Source organism: Xyrauchen texanus, chromosome 18 (genome assembly GCF_025860055.1).
Source record: "Xyrauchen texanus isolate HMW12.3.18 chromosome 18, RBS_HiC_50CHRs, whole genome shotgun sequence".
In the NCBI taxonomy this organism is placed as follows: domain Eukaryota; kingdom Metazoa; phylum Chordata; class Actinopteri; order Cypriniformes; family Catostomidae; genus Xyrauchen; species Xyrauchen texanus.
Window position 1 is genome coordinate 42,327,750 of NC_068293.1, and position 23,770 is coordinate 42,351,519.

General features: G+C 41.0%; 1 protein-coding gene across 1 annotated transcript in view; it reads left to right on the plus strand.

Moving 5' to 3' along the window:
• Positions 1 to 22,827, plus strand: part of LOC127659293 (dipeptidyl peptidase 4-like) — a 34,541-nt gene extending 11,714 nt beyond the window's left edge. Inside the window, exons 14-26 of the mRNA XM_052149043.1 lie at positions 46 to 116; positions 199 to 252; positions 3,407 to 3,534; positions 3,666 to 3,716; positions 5,117 to 5,218; positions 5,306 to 5,375; positions 6,325 to 6,519; positions 8,197 to 8,251; positions 11,461 to 11,560; positions 11,683 to 11,741; positions 11,837 to 11,909; positions 12,155 to 12,228; positions 21,998 to 22,827. Of these exons, the coding sequence (XP_052005003.1) occupies positions 46 to 116; positions 199 to 252; positions 3,407 to 3,534; positions 3,666 to 3,716; positions 5,117 to 5,218; positions 5,306 to 5,375; positions 6,325 to 6,519; positions 8,197 to 8,251; positions 11,461 to 11,560; positions 11,683 to 11,741; positions 11,837 to 11,909; positions 12,155 to 12,228; positions 21,998 to 22,099 (1,134 nt within the window). The 3' untranslated portion in view covers positions 22,100 to 22,827. The remainder of the gene's footprint in view (positions 1 to 45; positions 117 to 198; positions 253 to 3,406; positions 3,535 to 3,665; positions 3,717 to 5,116; positions 5,219 to 5,305; positions 5,376 to 6,324; positions 6,520 to 8,196; positions 8,252 to 11,460; positions 11,561 to 11,682; positions 11,742 to 11,836; positions 11,910 to 12,154; positions 12,229 to 21,997) is intronic.
• Positions 22,828 to 23,770: the final 943 nt, after the last annotated feature.

Sequence of the window (23,770 nt, forward strand, 5' to 3'; positions counted from 1 at the left end):
TAGCTTAGCAAGTTTTATCTGTGAACTCTGTTGTTGTCTTTGCAGGGAAAAGCAACACCCATTACCTCAGGCAAATGGGAAGTGATATACATTTCAAAAGTAACCAAAGACGCTATGTGAGTGTGAAATGTAGACAGTGGAAAACATTATTGTTGCTGTAACTTTCCTGCACACCTGTGAAATGTGCTCTTTCCACAGATACTATGTGAGCAATGAGCACATGGGAAGACCTGGACAGAGAAACCTTTACAAGTAAACATGCTGTCAATCATTAACAAAGATATAAAGATAACTTTAAACTGTGTTAGGACCAGATGCAATGCAATAAGATTCCAGCAACTACCATTTTTTCTGTCCACACCAAACGGGAAACTGATGCGTGACGTGGCACAATCACAGTCATTTACAACATATTTTTATGTTTAATGTTCATTACGATTTTGGACCGGTGACTATCCAGCACGACTTTAATGAGGTTAAATTCGGAATAGCATGCTACCATACTTACCTTAACATTTGTGCCGTATAATTGATAAATTAGCCATAGAAACGCTTCATGTCTGGTTGGGACACAGTGTCAGGCAACGTGGCAAAACTAACCAGCTAAACCAATTTGTCTTTTTAAAATGTTCTACTGCGTTACAATGTATTGTAATAAATTATAGATCATTTGTTCATGCTTTGATTCTCAGTAGGACTGGGCGGTATATCTAAAATAAGTGGTAAAACTTTACAAAGAGGCACCATTCATTCAAATTAATGCAGGTATATGTAGGTATAATGAACAAAAACATTTTTTTACATCATTTATTAATCTTTGTTAATGTAAATATTGTTCATTGTTAGTTCATGTTAGTTCATAGTGCATTAACTAATGTTAACATTTACTTTTGATTTAAAACATTTATGAGTATATACTGAAATTAAGATTAAGCCAGATTAATTAATGCTGTATAAGTATTGCTCATCGTTAGTTCATGTTAACAAATGGAACCTATTTATTTATTGAATTATACATCAATACATTTCAGTCTTTTGGCGATATTAAATGTATATCTCAATATTTATGCATTTGCTCTGAAATTGATTTATAAAAAAAAAAAGTTGTTTTTTGTTGTTGCCTTTTATTTATTTATTTTCTATCACAGGAAAAATAATTTTGACCAAACAGAAATTGTAGCCAAGTAAATTCAAAAATGTTTAATAGATGAACTAAAACAGTACAATCAAAAAAATTATCAAGGCATATGTTTCAACACTAAATTAACACAAGGAAGACTGACATTTAATCTTGAAACATGGCTCTCTGGAATACTTGATTCTGATTGGTCAGTGGCGCCATCTAGCGGTCTGATATTTCTGAGAAACAACCGCACATCCATGTATCAGACCACTCATCTGGGTATTGCGGATTTGAGGCCACGTTCCTGTTTCTCGGTCACTGCGTGATCCCTTCAAGTAAGCTGATAAAATCATTTCAACTCAATTCAATATTTCATATGCATTGGTTTATTAATTTGGCAAGTAGTCGTTAATGAGCTGGTTAATGAGGAGTCAGACGGTAATTTATTACAAAATTAACACCAAAAGATCTCCGACGTGGATTTGAGCTGTTCAGCGATGTCTTTTCTTCTCACATAATAACTTGATTTCAGTGCAAATACATTTTTCATGCCCATTTATTTATTTATTTGGTTAGTAGCCATGTAATAAGCAGGATAATAAACAGTTAGCCAGTTGTTATCGCAAAATAAACCCCTTCAGGCTGATACAAGTCCTGTACTCTGGCATTATTTTTCAGTAACAACCGGCAGATTGTACATTATTCATTTATATGCAACAACATAAAAATATCATAATCACAAATATAATAAATAAATAAATATAATCATTATAAACCGCAATTAGCTACATAAATATTTTACTAAAACATTTATATTATATGAAAAATGCCATCCAGGGACTTCAGTGAACATTTCTGGTTACCGATGCAAACAAATCAAATACAGAGTATTGAACTGATTCTTTGAACCTCAATTCAAATAAAAATTGATCGAATGTACCAACTATAAATAAAATTGTATATATATCCGTACCAACTATAACATATTTTTTATATATATTCGTTATTTATTATTACACTTTTAAAGGGTTAGTTCACCCAAAAATGAAAATTATCCCATAATTTACTCACCCTCAAGCCATCCCAGGTGTATATGACTTTCTTCTTTCAGCCAAACACAATCGGAGTTATATAAAAAATATACCCTGCGCTTCCAAGCTTTATAATGGGTATACCAGTGAATGGTACCTTAGATTTTGAAGCCCAAAAAAGTGCATCCATCCATCATAAAAGTAATCCATACGGCTCCAGGGGGTGAATAAATGCCTTCTGAAGCAAAGCAATGCTTTTTTAAGAAAAAATATCCATATTTATAACTTTACAAACTATCATCACTGGCTTCCTTTAGCGGCTGTCAACGCATTCACGAGAGAGTCCAGTTGGCGTATGACGTAGGCATAGCGTAAGCTCCAATGAGAAGTGCCGACCACAGAATCGCAGAGGATAGAGGAACTGGACTCTCTCGTGAACGCATGGACGGCCGTTACCTGAAGTCAGTCATTTTAGTATATAAAGTTATAAATATGGATATTTTTCTTACAAAAATCGCTTCAGAAGGCCTTTATTAACACCCTGGAGCCATATGGATGTGCTTTTTTTGGCTTCAAAATCTAAGGTACCATTCACTCCCATTATAAATCTTGGAAGAGCAGGATATTTGTAAAATAACTCCGATTGTGTTTGGAAAGTCATATACACCTAGGATGGTTTGAGGGTGAGTAAATTATGGGATAACACTTTAAATCTCTGTCTTAAAACGTAAGAATCACAAGTAACACTTTACAATAAGGTTTCATTCCTTTATGTTAGTTAACTACAGTTAACATGAATTAACAAGAAAAAGAAATGTCTGCACTTATTAATCTTGGTTAAATGTTCACTTCAACATACTAACAAATTTTTTTTATTAAAACTTTTATATGTTAACAGTTAATGCATTATGAACTAACAATGAACAGTTGTATCTTTATAATTTAACATTAACCAAGGTTAAGAAATGCTGTAAAAACATTGTTCATTGTTTGTTCATAATACGAATGCTTTTACTAACTTTGACTTCAAGCATTACCGAATGACAACTAATGACATAAAGAGCTGTAGCTTTGATATGACCAGCAAAATAAATATGAATATGCAAAATATTTCCCAGCCCTCAGTATAAAAATAATAATAAAAATATTTTGCATCTTTTCTTAACAAATTTACAATACCTTTATAATGATATGACTTGGGATTGCCACTATAAAATGTTGCATTAAAAAATATATTTTTATATTTCCACAGGATTTCTATGACTAAGAGTGGTCATTCAGCCCCTGTGTGCCTCACCTGCTCACTGTATCAGGACAGGTGTCAGTATAACTCTGCTTATTTCAGCGTTAATGCCTCATACTTCCGCATGGACTGTTACGGTGAGTGAACACGCTTCACACCTGCTCACACCTGTGAGATTCACTCAGAACAACCTGCATGATAACTCTTGTAGTAGTATCTGAGGTGATGGGTAACTGTGTACTGAATCTAATAAACCCTGGTTTTACAGGTCCTGGGCTTCCGCTCTTTACCCTGATGGAGAACAAAGGCGCTGCTAAAGGTTTGCATTACATATATATGTTTAAAAGAACCACTTTAGTCTAACCTCCTGAGACCCGAGCGTGACTGTGGTGCGCAAAAAAAACAAACGTTTCCGAAGATTGACCTCGTATGTGTCAGTGGGACTAAGATGTGAAATGTTAGATCATTTTTTGACATTTAAATTGTTTAATATGTTTCCAGAAGTGTTGGTCATTCATGATATAATCCTCTTTTCTCCCAATTTGGAATGCCCAAATCCCACTACTTAGTAGGTCCTCGTGGTGGTGCAGTTACTCACCTCAATCCGGGTTGCGGAGGACACGTCTCAGTTGCCTCCGCTTCTGAGACCGTTAATCTGTGCATCTTATCATGTGGCTTGTTGTGCATGACACCGCGGAGACTCACAGCATGTGGAGCTTCAAGCTAATCTCTGTGATCCACACACAACTCACCACACCCCCCATTGATAGTGAGAACCACTAATTACGACTCTACCCTCCCTAGCAACCGGGCCAATTTGGTTGCTTAGGAGACCTGGCTGGAGTCACTCAGCGCACCTTGGATACGAACTTGTGACTCAAGGGGTGGTGGGTCATTCATGTTTTTTAGATGTTACAGACATTACAGCTGATTATCTGTAAAACTGCTTTGTGCACGCACACGCACGCAGATACTTGTGCAGATAATAATTATTAGACACAGTGAACAAAATGATTTGATGATGTTCAGGATTGTGATCGCTAACACGCATAAGTATGTAGAACTAAACATCCCACTCACTTCATGGGATGCTCCCTTGCTCCCTATTTAGTGAATGACTTGTGCTGTCTGTCTGCACTGGTCTCAGAACAGTTCGAAATGCACCTTATTGTCATCCTAACTCCATATAGTGCCCCTGAAAGCAACAATTTTCAGCTTTTAGATGAACACATTGATCCTCATTGTGAGATTTCTAAGGAAAAGTATTAGTGTACATTGTGTTTAGCAGCGTGGCGTTTCGTGATAAACTGCTAACATTTTCAAAATGGCATATCAGATGAAACTAGAGACTCTGGTCTTTTCACTCAAACAGGTTTAAATGTATAAACTTAATTGGGTTTCTTACCAGATGTAGTTTGTTGGCGTTTCTCCCAAAGACAAACTCCGCTGTGATCGGCACTATGTTGTTTTGTCACGTGACTCTTAACCCTTTACCGAGAGCACGGAGTCCTCTGAACTGAGATCAGTCGGTTTAAATGAATTTAAATTATGTGTTGCGTATAGCGAAGCCAAAATACAACATCCACGCATGTGTACAAAGGGGTCGCACAAGGTGAGAGAAGAAAATTCTGTCATTATTAAATAACGACACTTTTTTTTTTTTTGGTAAACTCTTCCTTTATTGATTTGAAGATAATGTGAATTTCTGTGTTGTTTTAGAGATTCAGGTGTTTGAGGACAATGAGAAACTGGGAAAAATTCTGACTACTGAACTTCTGATGCCGACAATCAAACGCTCCACACTGAAAATTGCTGGATTTAGTATGTTTAGCACTTTTTAGCACTTTTTTACAGTAGGATTTGAGAATCAGATTTGTAGTTTTATATTGTTTGAATATCTTTTCACAGCCCTCTGGTATCAAATGATGTTCCCACCAAACTTTGATTCCTCCAAAAAGTACCCTCTTTTAATTCAAGTGTGAGTTTCCATATCTATTTATTAAATTAATCTTGGGTGTTGCCTTTAGTAAAAATACAGATCTATACTGTGTGTTTTTTCATTAGTTTCTATAGTATGAATATTCCTTGTAATCTCTCAACTAATATGAGGTCAAAAAGGAGTGGTGGTGGCAAAGTGGGCTAAAGCACATTACTTGTAATCAGAAGGTTGCTGGTTCAATCCCCACAGCCACCACCATTGTGTCCTTGAGCAAGGCACTTAACTCCAGGTTGTTCTGGGGGGATTGTCCCTGTAATAAGTGCACTGTAAGTTGCTTTGGATAAAGCGTCTGCTAAATGTAAATGTAAAAACAGTTCCATTATTTTCCATTATATATACTTAAGATAAAATATGAAGAGTTGTTTAAAAAAAAAAAAATTGGGGGAAAGTTATTTCTTAGCAGTGAAAAGCATGCTTTTTTTTATGAATAGTATTAATAAACAAATGAGCAAAATTGCTGTTTAGAATAGTTTTAGATGGAGAATAGCATGTCACACAGGGCTGGACTGGTAATCTGGCATACCGGGCATTTTCCCAGTGGGCCAACGCACTTTGGGGCCGATCAGGGGTGGACTGGCCATCGGGAGAACCCGAGCGGGCTGTTAGGTCGGCCGCGAAACGGGCCACGATAAGCTGAAATGAGCCGCCGCGTTTTGCAGAACGGACCAAAAACGGCGGCGCAATACAAGAACAGCGAACAACCGACCCCCCCCTCAACGACCCCCCTTCAACTTTTGGGCCAGTTGCTATGTAAAATCTCGGGCCGATTTCTCTTCCCAGTCCAGCCCTGATGTCACATGTCAACATTTCAACTACCCATCTGCAATTTCATTACAAAGATATATTTTATGACATTAATAAATTCCTGCATTGTAGCTGTTTAGGACGTTTATTTGTAACAGTTTTGTTTTTCATGTTCATGGTAAAGGTATGGAGGTCCGGCCAGCCAGAACGTAGATTATGTCTTTCGTCTGCAGTGGGCGACGTACTTGTGCAGCACAGAGAAGGTGGTCATCGCCAGCTTTGATGGCAGGGGAAGTGGTTACCAGGGTGATGAGATAATGCACGCCATCTACAAGCGACTGGGAACATATGAGGTGGAAGATCAGATCTCGGCCGTGAGGTGAGGTGAAGACAACGATGTGCACACTCTCTGCGCTAACGACTTGCACGAGTGATGATAATGTAGAATAATTTAGTGTGATGTAACACTCACAGACGTACGAGCAATACGAGGCAGACGTAACTCAACTCTGATGGCTTCCTACAAGAGAGAAAGAGCTTGTTGTGCAGCGTGTGTCAAAAACAGGTTGTTTAAGGTCAAGCTGACTGACAGCTAAGTTGTCATGTAGTTTTTAATATTTATTATTACTTTAAAAATAGTTTTTAATATGTAATAATAATAATACATTGAAAAGCATAAACTATGGGGGCCTGGGTAGCTCAGCGAGTAAAGACGCTGACTACCACACCTGGAGTCATGAGTTTGAATCCAGGGTGTGCTGAGGGACTCCAGTCAGGTCTCCTAAGCAACCAAATTGGCCCGGTGGTTAGGAAGAGTAGAGTCACATGGGGTAACCTCCTCGTGGTCGCGATTAGTGGCTCTCGCTCTCAATAAGGCATGTGGTAAGTTGTGTGTGGATCGCGGAGAGTAGCACAAGCCTCCACATGTTGAGTCTCCACAACGAGCCACATGGGGGTCACATGGGGTAACCTCCTTGTGTCGCTTTAATGTGGTTCTTGCTCTCAGTGGGGCGCGTGGCGAGTTGTGCGTGGATGCCGTGGAGAATAGAGTGAAGCTTCCACATGCTCTATGTCTGCGCGGTAACTCAACAAGCCACTTGATAAGATGCGCGGATTGACGGTCTCCGACGCGGAGCCAACTGAGATTCTTCCTCCACCACCCGGATTGAGGCGGGTGTCACCATGCCACCACGAGGACTTAGAGTGCATTGGGAATTGGGCATTCCAAATTGGGAAGAAAAATAAATAAATACATAACAGCATTGATAATAAATTCTGGATTAATTACTAGTTGACCACCAGATGGTAGTAAAATTATCCTTGTACAGAAGCTTTGAGTACGAACCCAATTTCAATACATTTATAATGAAAGTCATTTTGCATTAGAAAACGTAATTTTCCCATCATTACTCCATGGATACTGTATGATGACTGAGAGATGCAGGTCAGCAGACATGCGAGTCACTAGATAACTGATATAATCCATCTCATTGACCTAGAGAAGTCTACTGTTGCAATAAACAGAAGATGAAGATGCAGATACTGTGACGTTGACGTTTAAGCTCCATGCACCATAATGGCTTTTTTCGCGGGAACATGACGTGAAATCAGGGGAACAAAAGAGTAAATTAAGTCGTCGTGATCACAAGAAAAAAAGACTGATTTAATTTTTTTTATAAACAATGGACAAATGGGCTTCCGTAATAAAAATACAATAAAATTGAACACAATGGCTACAGTGACTTAAATGTATGCTAATCAAAAGCTAATTAAAAGCTGACTTTCAGAAGCTTGTTTTCACAATGTGAATATCTGGAACTTCTTTTTTGGGGGGCATAATGACTAAAAGCAGCTGGTTTGTATTACTGCATGGTGTGCCAAAAAAAGAATCATTAGAAGACGTTAAACTATGCTTTGGACCATATCATATTTTGATAGACTGAATCACATTGGACACATTTAAAGATTAAAAAAAGATCTCAACTATCACCTACAAAAGATTTTGTTTTGGAAGATCGTCATAATTGTTAATGTGACTGTCTGTGCTTAATTTCAGAAAATTCATTGAAATGGGTTTCATTGACGAAGACAGAATTGCGATGTGGGGTTGGGTAAGTGGAATCTCTCCCCAAACATTTTCATTTAAAAGTGCTAACATGTTCGTAAATGCTAACAATGAGTTTTATGTTGGTTTGACAAAGCTAAAAAACAATCAACATACCAGCCTGGTCTCATGAACATTACGTAACCATGGTAACATTTTTGCAAAATGAAATGACGTGCCTTATTGCATGCTTGGCTGCAGTTTCCCAGTGAAATGTCCAGTAGGAGGCGCCAAAAGTGAGTGAAATGGTGTCGTAACCAGACAAGGTTTTAAAGTTGAATATTAGATGGAGGTTTTAATGAGTAAAATGTACCTCCTTAACCTCAAACCTAGCCAATAGTGTCCAAAAACAAAAGGCGAAATGGAAGGCAACCACATCATTTCGTGCCACTTCTATGAGACTTTTGTCTCGCATGTCAGTTTGGCTGGGCTCGAACCGCGGTTCAAAGTCAAAACACTCTTATCGGATGAGCTACTGTGGACGCTAATCATGTTGGAATAAGTGTGTAAATGTAGGTGGGTCTGTTATACAAGTGATAAATTGTATCGTTTTTCTAAATGATGCATTAAAGTAAAAGTGTTTCGATATCATATAGCAGTATGTGAGTAATAGTGTGAAGAATAAGTGTTTATAAAATCAGCTGCTGTACTTGTGATTTGTGTGAAGGTGAATAAAACACACAGTTGTTGTAGCGCCTCTAGTGTTCATTTCACCAGGAAACTGTGACGAAATGTAGAATGTGGCACATAAAAGGCAGTTTGCAAAAATGTAGTTATACTAACGTTCATTCAGTGAGACTAGGTTGCAACATACAGTACAAGGATTTTTCCAAAACCCCTAACATGAGAACAAAATATTAAACTGTTACTTATCATAGAGCTAAAACCAGCTTGAAACAACTCAGAACACCCTAGCAACTGAGCCACACCTTAACAACCACCCAGAACAACCAAGTTACTGCCTAGCAACCACTTTAAACACATTACCAACTGCACTTAATTGACTAGAAACAACTCAGAACACCTTAGCATCCGCCTAACAACCACCCAGAACAACCGAGTTACTGCCTAGCAACCACTTTAAACACATTAGCAACTGCACTTAATTGACTAGAAACAACTCAGAACACCTTAGCATCTGCCTAACAACCACCCAGAACAACCGAGTTACTGCCTAGCAACCACTTTAAACACATTAGCAACTGCACTGAATTGACTAGAAACAACTCAGAACACCTTAGCATCCGCCTAACAACCACCCAGAACACCCGAGTTACTGCCTAGCAACCACTTTAAACACATTAGCAACTGCACTTAATTGACTAGAAACAACTCAGAACACCTTAGCATCCGCCTAACAACCACCCAGAACAACTGAGTTACTGCCTAGCAACCACTTTAAACACATTAGCAACTGCACTTAATTGACTAGAAACAACTCAGAACACCTTAGCATCCGCCTAACAACCACCCAGAACACCCGAGTTACTGCCTAGCAACCACTTTAAACACATTAGCAACTGCATTTAATTGACTAGAAACAACTCAGAACACCTTAGCATCCGCCTAACAACCACCCAGAACACCCAAGTTACTGCCTAGCAACCACTTTACACACATTAGCAACTGCACTTAATTGACTAGAAACAACTCAGAACACCTTAGCATCTGCCTAACAACCACCCAGAACACCCGAGTTACTGCCTAGCAACCACTTTAAATACATTAGCAACTGCACTTAATTGACTAGAAACAACTCAGAACACCTTAGCAACCGCCTAACAACCACCCAGAACACCCAAGTTACTGCCTAGCAACCACTTTAAACACATTAGCAACTGCACTTAATTGACTAGAAACAACTAAGAACACCTTAGCATCCGCCTAACAACCACCCAGGACACCCAAGTTACTGCCTAGCAACCACTTTAAACACATTAGCAACTGCACTTAATTGACTAGAAACAACTCAGAACACCCTAGCAACTGAGCCACACCTTAACAACCACCCAGAAAAACCAAGTTACTGCCTAGCAACCACTTTAAACACATTACCAACTGCACTTAATTGACTAGAAACAACTCAGAACACCTTAGCATCCGCCTAACAACCACCCAGAACAACCGAGTTACTGCCTAGCAACCACTTTAAACACATTAGCAACTGCACTTAATTGACTAGAAACAACTCAGAACACCTTAGCATCCGCCTAACAACCACCCAGAACACCCGAGTTACTGCCTAGCAACCACTTTAAACACATTAGCAACTGCATTTAATTGACTAGAAACAACTCAGAACACCTTAGCATCCGCCTAACAACCACCCAGAACACCCAAGTTACTGCCTAGCAACCACTTTAAACACATTAGCAACTGCACTTAATTGACTAGAAACAACTCAGAACACCTTAGTATCTGCCTAACAACCACCCAGAACACCCGAGTTACTGCCTAGCAACCACTTTAAATACATTAGCAACTGCACTTAATTGACTAGAAACAACTCAGAACACCTTAGCATCCGCCTAACAACCACCCAGAACACCCAAGTTACTGCCTAGCAACCACTTTAAACACATTAGCAACTGCACTTAATTGACTAGAAACAACTCAGAACATCTTAGCATCCGCCTAACAACCACCCAGGACACCCAAGTTACTGCCTAGCAACCACTTTAAACACATTAGCAACTGCACTTAATTGACTAGAAACAACTCAGAACACCTTAGCATCCGCCTAACAACCACCCAGGACACCCAAGTTACTGCCTAGCAACCACTTTAAACACATTAGTAACTGCACTTAATTGACTAGAAACAACTCAGAACACCTTAGCATCCACCTAACAACCACCCAGAACACCCGAGTTACTGCCTAGCAACCATTTTAAACACATTAGCAACTGCACTTAATTGACTAGAAACAACTCAGAACCCCTTTGCAATCTCATTTTAATGCAAGTACACAAGACGTATTTAACATTCAAACTTCAAGACTATTTAAAGTGAAAATGAAATAAACATTGACCATATTTACTTCCTTAATGCACATTTCTGGTCTTACTAATCCAAATGATCAAACAGAAGTCCACTGAGACTTTAAAGTTGTTTTCAAGCCTTGTCTTGTTCTTGTTTAAGATAATAGCACTCATCGATACTTAAAACTTACAACTAAAGTGTCATACTAATGTCTAAAACATTTGTCTTGCGCAGTCATATGGTGGCTATGTGACCTCCATGGTTCTGGGATCAGGAAGTGGACTGTTCAAATGTGGAATCGCTGTGGCTCCTGTAGCTAAGTGGGAGTATTATGGTATGGGAAGTAACTTTGGGATTTTCAGATATCTGAAACAACCAAAACAAATTAGCAAATTTAACTTGGAGTTATATATATATACAGTATATATATAATATATATGTTTGTGTTCTTTACAGATGCTGTATATACAGAGAGATACATGCATCGCCCTGAAGAAAACTCTGAAAATTATAAAGTAATTTATATAAAAAAACAAACAGAAATAAGCATTTTTGTAAGGTGCAGTCATAGATGCAGATTTTCATATGTTGTTGCTTTGCTTGTTTGCAGAATTCCACAGTGGCCAGCAGAGCAATGAACTTCAAGTCAGTACAATATATGCTGGTACACGGAACTGCAGACGGTAAACTCATTTTCATCGAGACTTGAGAGTAGTCAGGACATGAATTCAGAGTGATGTTTATATTTGTAATCTGATAGATTTGTTCTGTTTCAAAACATAGTGAGCTGCCGACTTGGGCTGAACTGCGATATGATTATTGCCACTCTCTAGATTTTAGAACATTTGCAAATTATTGCTAAAACTATTTCTTGGTTTGTTTGTTCACGTCTCTCACTGTTACTGCTGTTTTTATTTGACCAATTTAGACAATGTGCACTTCCAGCAGGCTGCCCAGATTTCCAAAGCATTGGTGGAAAATCAAGTTGACTTTGAAGCAATGGTGAGTATTGATAAAGTAATAATATATTTTTGGGATGAATCCCACAAAACCTGACAAGAACATGTCTGGGTCATTTTTCACCCTAAATTCAAAAAATATAAATGAAAATGGAGCCTATTTTTATTTAGGACCGGTACAATTTTTCATATTGTGACATTATTTTCCTGACAATTAAATATTTACCCCAGTTCTTATTATCTTAATGAAAAACAAATCTCTTTATTGTAATTGTAAAAACTACATTAAAGTAATGAGAATCAAACAAGAACCACTATTGAGAATAATAATAATAATAGGAATTAGAAATGTCAAGTTGTGTGTGTTTTTTAACTGACCACAGCTCTGCCCAAACTTGAAAACTGCTTTATCTCTGATGAACGCAAAGGACAACTCAAATCTGCTCACTTTATGATTTTTTATTTCTTCAAGATGGTTTGATAGATTAGGGATGAGACAGAATAGGTTGATAACCTTTAAAATACACAAACCAAAAGCATGAATTAGTTACAAACAAATCTCAATACAACTTTCTCAAAGTAATAAATAAATGCTACTGAATCCTCAAACCAAACAAAGTCATTCAGATCAACCTGGGATGTCTAATAATAACAATAACAATACCAATCCCGTAATTAAACTTATACAAATGCTTAGAGTAGCGTTACAATAATAAAGTCTTCCTTATTTAATTTAAATTGTATGTTACAACCAAGCAAAAGCAAACATATGAACATAGAGAAGCCTGAACTCAACACATTCAAACACATTTTAACCTTATACTGTCCTACCAGTTAGCGTCTTTGAGATGATCAGGAGCTGTGGTCATAGTAGCTTTTCCCAGGAACAAGTGAGAGAGAGTGAGCCAACTGAGCTCTTCACAAACATTTCAATGCCATGCACTTCCTGTGGGCAGGCAAATATGGTCCCAAGAGCACTTCCCAAAAGTTGGTTCCACCAACTTTTGTTGCATGGTTGCCCCCTGCAGTTTGGGAGTGTTCTGGGAGTGACCTGAATATAGGCTTAGAGTGCTCAGTACACTTGTAACCACGAATTGACACAACACCTCCCACTTGACCTCCTGGTTCTTCAACCCAAGGAGGTCACACCAGTACTGTAATGTGTTGGATGTACTCACTCCATTTTTGATCCTGTTGCTACTGCTGCTCTTCAACTGGAAGCAGGACAACTATCCGTCTGACATCTCTGTGAAGAACCGTTGCAGGTATCTTGGTTGAGTGTGTTTCCATCTTTTAGTGGGCTTCACAGTTGCGACTGGGTAGCTGGGGAAGGATCGGAGATATACATCCCTCACAATTCCCTTCCTGTCAGTGTTCACGTCAATGACCCTGGCAAGCCTGAACTGACCTCTCAAAGCGTTCTGGTCAGCCAGCCAGATGACATCTCCAATTGCCACATTTCTATGAGCTGTGTGCCACTTGGTCCGGACAAACAGGTTTGGTCCGGCTAACTGGCTCCATTTCCTCCAGAACCGGTCAACTTCTGTTTGGATGGTTCTTAATCTCTTGTAAGGGTAGCCTTCAAAGTCAAAGGTCCCTGGATCGCCTCTGGGACCAGTTCTTCCGAGCAGAAGTGAATTTGGGCTAATGTATTCTACACAGTCTTCCCGGCTCTGAGTCCTGGCATCAATAGGTCGTTCATTGGCGAGGTTGGAAGCCATATAAAGGAAAGTTTGAAACTCACCCCATGTGAAGACTCCATCACCCCCAGATTGTGCAAAGCCCGCTTCACAGTCCGGACAGCAGCCTCAGCAGCTCCATTTCTGTGAGGTGAGTCCGCTGGATGGATCTTCCAGCTCCATTCTGTGCCATGCTTGGAGCCTTCATCTTCAAGCTTTGATTTTTCCAGTCGGTCCAGAAACAGGTAGAGCTCTTTGAGGGCCGGTCTTGCTCCGACAAAGTTCTTCCCAGGATCCGACCACAATTTCCTTGGATGTCCTCTCAGTGCTGTAAATCTTTGGTAGGCTAACAGGAAGCCTTCAGCTGACTGATCACTGACAAGGTCTGTGTGCATAGCTCTAGATGCCATGCAACAAAAGACGATTCCCCACACTTTGAGTTTCACTTTCTTTCTCACCTCATCCTTCACTTCATACGGTCCAAATAAGTCCACTGTTGTGTACTCAAATGGATTGGCTGGTGTTATTCTCTCCGATGGAAGGTCACTCATGATCTGTTGGCATCTTCGGGCCTTAAGTCTCCTGCATGTCACACAGCTATCAACGATCTTTTGAGCTAGTTTCCGGCCTCTTACCACCCATGCTTTCCTTCTCATCCGGAGAAGTGTGCCTGCAATTTCTTCATGATTTGCCCTGTGGGCTTCTTGAGCTAGAAGAGTGGATACCCATGATGTGCAGGGCAAGACTGGTACTGCAGTTTTCTCTTTATTAAAGATTTGGAATCTTCCTCCACAGAGTAAAAGTCCAGTGCTTTCCTCTCTGACCACAGCAAGCCTGCTGAGTGTGGTGTCTGGCAAGGTTACCTCCATTTGAGCCGAAAGGAAGAGATCCCTGAGAGCATCCTCACACTCCATGATGGTAAGTGTAGTTCCCTTGACTCTGGACTTGATCTCAAGAGCTGAAGGAACCTCCCTCCTCTTTGGCTTGCTTCTGGTTGAGGTCTTGGCCAGCATTTCTTTCCACTTTGTGGAAGCTCTCCACACCCAGGCAACGACTCTTATCAACCTGGTTAAACTGCTGAACTTACTGATGTTAAGGATTTTCCTTATTGAAGAACCAGAAGGTGGCCTCCGGACTTGGATTTGGTGCCCTCTTCCACTAAGGTTGCTTTGCAGGTCCTTGTCTTGGTTAGAGGTCGGGGACCTTGGCATTGCAGTGGCAGGTCGAGCATATTGGACCTGTGCTCGGGTCAGTGCTGCTGTAAAACATTTCCTTTGGAGCTTGTTTATACCTTCTTTAGCATCTGCAGCGACATCTTTGGCTGACTTTGTCGGCCACTCCTCCACAGGTCGTTTCAGAAACTCTGGGCCATTTTGCCACACAGAGTTTTCTTTGAGGTCTTCTGGGGTTGCTCCTCTTGTTGTGAGGTCAGCAATGTTTTGCTCCCCTGGAATCCATCTCCAGTCTTCAACTGATGTGGACTTCTGGATTTCTCCCACTCTGTTTGCAAAAAGGTCTGGTACCCATAACTGTCCCTTTGGATTGCACCCAGCACAGTTTGACTGTCCAGCAGATGGAGCCAACGTTCCACTTGCATCCGACTGTGCTTTTCAATATATTTTCTGAGTCTCGCAGCAAACACAGCCCCACAGACCTCAGCCTTCACTGCTTCTCCCTTTTGGTCAAGTGGTGTGAGCTTGGCTTTGGACTCAACAAGCCGGACCAGAATGCCTTGCTCAGTCTCCCACCTGAAGTATGCAACAGCTCCATAGCTCTGGTCGCTACCATCTGAGAATGTTATTCCCAAGGGTTCCCCAATACTTCTGACTGGTGTGAGGCTTCTATGGAAGGTAATTTGGTTGAGGCGTGTGTATTCCTCAAACAGATGGATGGCTTCTTCTCTAAGTCTCTCAGACAGAGGTGTGTCCCATGTGTCTCGTGTTAGAGTTTTGCCTCCAGCTTCTTGAAATGCCTTCCTGACTAGAATGGCTCCTTTCTGTTTGGCAGGTGTTGCAAGGCCTATTGGGTCATATAAACTAGCTACTTGGCTAAGCAGTTGTCTTCTAGTCAATGGGTTTGGAGTTTTTTGTCTCACCTCTTCTTCGACAAGATTTTTGCTAATTCTCATCTTCTTTTTCCTCTTTGAGAAGTTTATCGAGGTCTTAAGGTACAGTTTGTCTGGTTCGACCAGGTAACCAACTCCAAGGGCTTTGTTGTCTCCTTCTCTCATTTGGTTGGGGAGAATGAAGACTTCATTTGATGATGCTGGATGTTCTGATGTAGACGTCTGCCTCCCACTTTGGCCTGATCGGACCCACGGCTTAAGGAAGAATCCACCTGCCTTCAGAATTTCTTCGACTTTTTGGTGGTTTCGTTGAGCTCTTCCAGGTCATTATGGGATGTCAGAATGTCATCTACATAAGAATCCTCCTCAAGAATCCTCCGTTCCCCCTCCAGATGATTGAAAATGGGCAGCCTTGCTGTCTCTCTCATGGCCAGTTGTGCGATGCACCCTGCTGGTCGATCACCAATGTTGACCCTGGTGATAGCATATTCCTCAATTTCTTCATCTTCCCCATTTCTCCAGAGAAATCTATGGAGGTGCATCTCCAGGTCTTCAAGCCACACAGAATTGTACATCTTCTTAATGTCGCCGAGGGCAGCATGGACTCCTCTCCTGAACCTTAGTAGCACTGCCCGGATGGGATTAAGTACATCAGGCCCTTTCAGGAGAAGGTCATTCATGCTGATTCCTCTATACTTCTGGCTGCTGTCCCATACCAGTCGGACAGGTGTTGTTACAGAGTGTGGGTTCGACGCCACCAAGTGACTGACGTACCATACTGGTCCTTTCCAGGCAGCAATGGTCTCTCTAGTCAGTTTCTTTGCTGCCCTCCTTTCCACCATCTCATGGACTTGAGTTGTGTATGCTGTACGCCACTCTGGTTCCTTCTTGAGTTGTTTCTCCGTCCTCAGAAATGTGGCTTCCACTGCACTTCTGTTGTTGGGCAGGGAACTTGGATCTTCAATCCAGGGGTATTTTGTGTCCCAGTGAGGCTCCTGACTATGTGCATCTGATTTCACATAGCTGAGGCCTTGCCTGATCATCTCAAGCTCTCTTTCTTCACTCAGAGTCATGTCTTTGCCTCCTGGCTGACAGTTACCACACCGGCATCCTCCACACATGGGTTCGCGAGGCCGCACCAATGCTGTCCCACTTCCACCAGTCCAAGAACTCCCTGCCAATAACAGTGGTTCTGGTCTCAGCTCTAGATTCTTGCATCTCAGCAATTTCTTGATACTTCACTGCTGTCATTCTCATTGATCGTGCAAAGTGGGTCTCAGAATTGTGCAGGGCCATACCCACTACTTCACAGAGGTCCGGATGTGCTCCGCCAACGGTCTTTCCTAAAGGGCCTTCCCACAGGACAAGATCTCCTACTACCTTTACTCTCTGTGGAGCAAGTCTTCCTTCACGGTGGCTTATGAGAAGCTCAACATGTTCTGGTCTGTGCAGATCTTCCAGGTTGGTCTCGGGAAAGAACTTCTCAAGTTGCTGTGCTTTGATTACTCTGTGAACTTTTGCAATTTCATCCAACCCATAACAGATCAGCTCATGAGCTCTCTCCGTGCCTCTAGGTGTCTTGACTCTTACCTTGAGTAAGTATCTTTTGGTCTTTACCTTCATGGCCATGCCTCCAACTCCATGGACGACAAGCGTGATCTTTTCACTCTGAAGCTTCAATCTCCTGGCAGCTGTATGAGTGATGTAGTTGGTATCTGATGCTAAGTCAATGAGAGTTCCAATTTTCTGTCCTGCGTTGGTGGTTACTTCGAGAAGCATAAGAATAACTGGTAACTCACGTGTACTTGAGTCCATCACTCCAGGAAGGCTTCTTCTAGTGCCGTGTGATTTTGCAGCCATATTGGTGAAGGCTTTTTTGACTTTTTCTGCCATGTCAGGGGTAAGCTCAGACATCAATTTCTCTTGCTCCTCTGTGAATGTTTGCCTCCTGGTGCTGGGTTTTCCCACTTTCACAGATTCTTTCCCCTTGAATCCTCCTTTCAGGCAGAGAAAGAAATGGTGATCTGAAGAGCTTCCTCTTCTGCAGTCTCTGTTCCTGCACAGGTAAATGTCCGTACATTCCTCATCCTCTTCATGACATCTGAGACATCTTCTGCATGCTCCCAGCCTTTCGATAGCATTCAGTTTCTCACCAGGTCTCAATTCTTTAAACTGCTTACAAAAGAAGATTTTCTCACGATGCTTCTCATCTCCACAAACAACACATCCTCCTTTCCTTGTGGACTTTGTGGAGGCATACCTCTTCTCCAGGTATGTAGCTTTCTTTTCAGGTTTTTCACTTCCACCCAATTGGTCTAGTTTCTCTAGAATGTCCTCTTGTGTCTTCAAGAATGTCAGAAGGATGTCAAAGTGATTGTCATGTGTGACTCCATTTCTTGGGTTGACCATAAACGCCAGCCAGTCCCTCTTTATGTTATCTGGGAGCTTGCTCTCTATGGATCTGATCACAAGGGGATTCTTTATGGCTCCAATGCTTTCGAGTTCCGTGAGGTCATTCAGAGCTTTTTCCACAGCCTGAATTAGGTCAATTACCTTCCTTGGCTGGTGTGACTTTAAAGGAGGGATCCTCTCTAGGTCCCCAATTATCTCCAAAGCAATCGTTGGCTTGTTTCCATACCTGTTTTCAAGTACTCTAAATATGTCTTCAGCACTGTTGTATGTTGTCAAGCTCAGGTCCCTACCTATCCTCTCGTCCACACTGTCAAGGAGTTGGAACTTCTTCACTTCCACTGATCCAGTCGGCTCTCCCTGCTTTTGTAGACTTTCCCAGTCTCTCCTCCATCTATGGAAACTCCTCCTAATCCCAGTGAATTTAGGTAGACTGGTTGGCTTTATTCTCACCACTGGTTGGGGAACTGCGGTTGGAATAGGCTGTTGGTCTGGACCTCTTCTTTCCTCTTCTGCAATTTTTTGTGCGGTGAGGAATTCTGCCCTTCTGGCCTCCAGGTTGCTGCCGAATATTCTCAGGTCTCTTAATCTGCCTCTCAGGTCTGCTGTCTGATCATGTGGGATCCATTTCTCCCAGTCTTTCAGGCTTTCAGTTGCACCATGGATTAGCCTCCTTGCTCTTTCCAGCTGTAGTTCATAGCCGTCTCTATTGATAGCAGTGATGGGGCTTACCTGGGCTCTGTCACAGGCTTTTCCGCTTCTTGGATTGCAAAGTCTACTTCCTCTTTACCATATCTTGGCCAGAGGTTGGATTGGACTGCCTTACGGATGTCCCCCAGTCTCATGTCGCACTCTTCCATTGTCCTTTCAAGCTCAGCCTGCTGGTGCTCGTCGAGCTTGACTTCTTCATCCTCCTCAGATCCCGCTTCAGCCAGTAGGCCAGCCCTGTAATCCTCATTTGCATCGGCTCACATACCTTGCCAGGGAACTGAGCTTGCTGAACTCCTCTTGAAGTTCATGCTTAATCATACTATCTGCAGCTTTGCTCAGATAGTTTGCTTGCTTGGTGAAAGCAGATTTAGCTAAAGTCCGCTCTTGCTTCAGTTGCTTGACTGTTTTCCCAAGAGTTTCCTTTGCCATGGTGCAGAGTTTCCAGTCAATTTTTCCTTTGCGTTGACAGCTTGACCTCAGGCCTTTGATCCTTGTTCTCACTGCCACGCTGGTTATCAACTGTCAAGTTGTGTGTGTTTTTAACTGACCACAGCTCTGCCCAAACTTGAAAACTGCTTTATCTCTGATGAACGCAAAGGACAACTCAAATCTGCTCACTTTATGATTTTTTATTTCTTCAAGATGGTTTGATAGATTAGGGATGAGACAGAATAGGTTGATAACCTTTAAAATACACAAACCAAAAGCATGAATTAGTTACAAACAAATCTCAATACAACTTTCTCAAAGTAATAAATAAATGCTACTGAATCCTCAAACCAAACAAAGTCATTCAGATCAACCTGGGATGTCTAATAATAACAATAACAATACCAATCCCGTAATTAAACTTATACAAATGCTTAGAGTAGCGTTACAATAATAAAGTCTTCCTTATTTAATTTAAATTGTATGTTACAACCAAGCAAAAGCAAACATATGAACATAGAGAAGCCTGAACTCAACACATTCAAACACATTTTAACCTTATACTGTCCTACCAGTTGCGTCTTTGAGATGATCAGGAGCTGTGGTCATAGTAGCTTTTCCCAGGAACAAGTGAGAGAGAGTGAGCCAACTGAGCTCTTCACAAACATTTCAATGCCATGCACTTCCTGTGGGCAGGCAAATATGGTCCCAAGAGCACTTCCCAAAAGTTGGTTCCACCAACTTTTGTTGCATGGTTGCCCCCTGCAGTTTGGGAGTGTTCTGGGAGTGACCTGAATATAGGCTTAGAGTGCTCAGTACACTTGTAACCACGAATTGACACAACAAGAAAAAAGTAAAATACCAAACACGTTACGGTAATGAGATTATGGGGGGAAAGTGCTTAATCGTCATTAAGATAATGTTAAAAAAGCAAAAGTGTGTGACTATCACACACTGCTGACTATCACCCCTGGAGTCGTGAGTTCGAATCCAGGGTGTGCTGAGTGACTCCAGTCAGGTCTCCTAACCAACCAAATAGGCCCAGTTGCTAGGAAGGGTAGAGTCACATGAGGTAACCTCCTCGTGGTCGCGATTAGTGGATCTCGCTCTCATTAGGGCGTGTGGTGAGTTGTATGTGGATCGTGGAGAGTAGCACAAGCCTCCACATGCTGAGTCTCCGCAATGTCATGCACAACTAGCCACGATAAGATGCACAGATTGGGCTGGGCCGTGATGCTGCACACCTAGCCCATAATTAGGCTGATCAAGCCTGAGATAAAGGTGACTGGAGGCGGCAGTTCAAGAGAGAGAGAGAGAACTACCCTGGCACACGCTCATTCCTTCGGCGATAAACGCGAGTCCGACCATCACCCCTGGTGAGACAAAACCGTGACTCGTCAGTGAAGAGCACTTTTTGCCAGTCCTGTCTGGTCCAGTATAGGTGGGTTTGTGCCCATAGGAGACGTTGTTGCCGATGATGTCTGGTAAAGACCTGGCTTACAACAGGCCTACAAGCCCTCAGCCTTTCTCAGACTATTGCGGACAGTCTGAGCACTGATGGAGGGATTGTGCATTCCTGGTGGATCTCTGGCAGTTGTTGTTGCCATCCTGTACCTGTCCCGCAGGTGTGATATTCGGATGTAACGATCCTGTATCCATGTAACGAGGTGTTGTTACATGTGGTCTGCCACTGCGAGGACGTTCAGCTGTCCTTCCTGTCTCAGGCGTCTCACAGTACGGACATTGCCATTTATTGGAAGGACCGGTTGGATCTGGAGAGAGAGAGCGAGCGATAGGGACGGACCCGTCTCTCGGAGTGGTGGTGGTGTAGTGGTCTAAACCACATAACTGGTAAACAGAAGGATGCTGGTTCGATCCCCACAGCCACCACCATTGTGTCCTTGAGCAAGGCACTTAACTCCAGGTTGCTCCGGGGGGATTGTCCCTGTAAGAAGGGCTCTGTAAGTCACTTTGGATAAAAGTGTCGGCCAAATGCATAAATGTAAATGTACATTTATTGCCCTGGCCACATCTGCAGTCCTCATGCCTCCATGCAGCATCCCTAAGGCACGTTCACACAGATGAGCAGGACACTGGGCATCTTTCTTTTGGTGTTTTCCAGAGTCAGTAGAACGGTCTCTTTAGTGTCCCACGTTTTTATAACTGTGACATTGTCTACCGTCTGTCAGCTGTTAGTGTCTTAACGACCGTTCAACAGGTGCATGTTCATTCATTGTTTATGGTTCATTGAGCAAGCATGGAAAACATTGTTTAAACCCTTTACAATAAACATCTGTAAAGTTATTTGGATTTTTACAAAATTATCTTTAAAATACAGTGTCCTGAAAAAGGGCCGTTTCTTTTTTACTGAGTGTGTGTATATATATATATATATACAAATATATATTATGATTATTTATTTATTAGGGTGAAATATGACCTGGGAATTATTTTTTTTTCCTCCCTCATAATTTCTAATCTTTCTGTACTCGTATGTAAATGTGTGATGTATTTTTCAGTGGTACACTGATAAGGATCACAGTTTGTCTGGAAAAGCCCGATACCACCTCTACACACACCTGAACCACTTTCTGCAGAAGTGCTTTACTGAGAAGAAATAAAGTGGGTTATATTGATGCGTTCTAAAGGCAACGCATAATCCTGTTAAATTGACACAAATGACTGTTAATGACAGATTCTTTCCATCTTAGTCTGTATATGAAACAAAGAAATACATAACTTCAATGACATTGACACAAGACGGGTTTGATTTTCATAATTAGTTTTAATATGTGAACTTTGTACAAGCTGTTGTTTTTCTTATCAAATTGCTGTGACAATTGTACTATGAATGTGACCTGCTATGAATGTAGTGTGTGTCTCAGATTTCTGGCGTGTTTACAGATTGATTGTGGAATCCAAAGTGTTTTATACGGTTGCGTTTGTGCACGGACTTGAAAACACGGATCAACTGAAACATTCTACATATGGATGTTTTGTTTCTTTTTTAGAGATATTTTACATATTATATGTGTTATACAGTAATAGTCTACATCACAGTCCATTGTAAGTGGTGAAAGTGGCAATTTTTGGAAAAGGGCTGGGTATTGATACAGATTTCCTGATTCGATTTCAATTCACAAGCTCTGGATTCGACTACATTTTGATACTATATTGATTCATATGGGTATATGTCGTCCCCTTTGCTTACATATGAAATAAATTAAACAGGGGACCTTCTAACTAGGTACATTACGAAAATATAAATGTTATTTGTAATAATTATATTTTATTCGTTTTTCATCATTGGTCACATTTTGGCTTTTTAAAAATGAACAAATCCATGTATTCAATCAATAAATATGATATTATATTTCATATGCTATTTTTTGTAACATGTTTGTTTAAATGGCAAAATTGGCTTGAAAACATGCTAAAACAGGTACTGTCTCTTTAACAACACCGGCATTTCTGTAAAGAGTCTCTGTAAATGGGCGTGTGTTAAGGAGAGAGACCGGAATGGTTATATCGCATCTGTGTTATGCCTGATTAGCATTATTATTATTATTATTTATTTATTTTTTATCAACAACTGATTGTAAAGAACAGATAGGGTTTTAAAGAGACAAATGGGTTGGGTTATCTCGTCCATGGACACACATTACACGGAACAACTTTTACTCTCAACATGCAGTGAAAGGATTTGTTGCGAGTTGCCAAATATATACATTTTTGTCACAAAGCGTGAAGTTTGGTTGCTAATGCAAGTGATTTCCTCTCATTGTAGCGGAGGGTTTCGCATGAAGTAAAAGACCAAACTTGCTATTTCAAAAACGATAGAGATCGTTCAAATGAAGATCGCAATGCATCGGAAAAATTATTTTTACCCACCTCCATTTAGAAACAATGTCGTCTGCTGGTTAAACTTAGAAATGCATGAAAAAAGGAAGTAGCCTAGCTAGTGGACTGCCACTCAAAGCTAGATTCTTAAAACGACTCTCTGAATTGGACGTTACTGATTTTGATGGAATATCAGCTAAAGCCAAAGTCGTTCTAGCAAGTCAGTCCACTATCGGCCATCTTTGGAATGCTCTCGGGAGGCTATTTCCAGTCATGCCAGTGCAGCTCCTATCTACTTGAATGGAGAAAGACCAAAATCTCAAAAACGGTTGTCAAGGTTACATCAATAAAATCTGACAATACTGGAATCATGAATTGTTATTTTGTACCTCATATTACGAAAAAAAAAAAAGGTAATTTTCCCAATTGTATAGCCAATGCTCATACGTGTT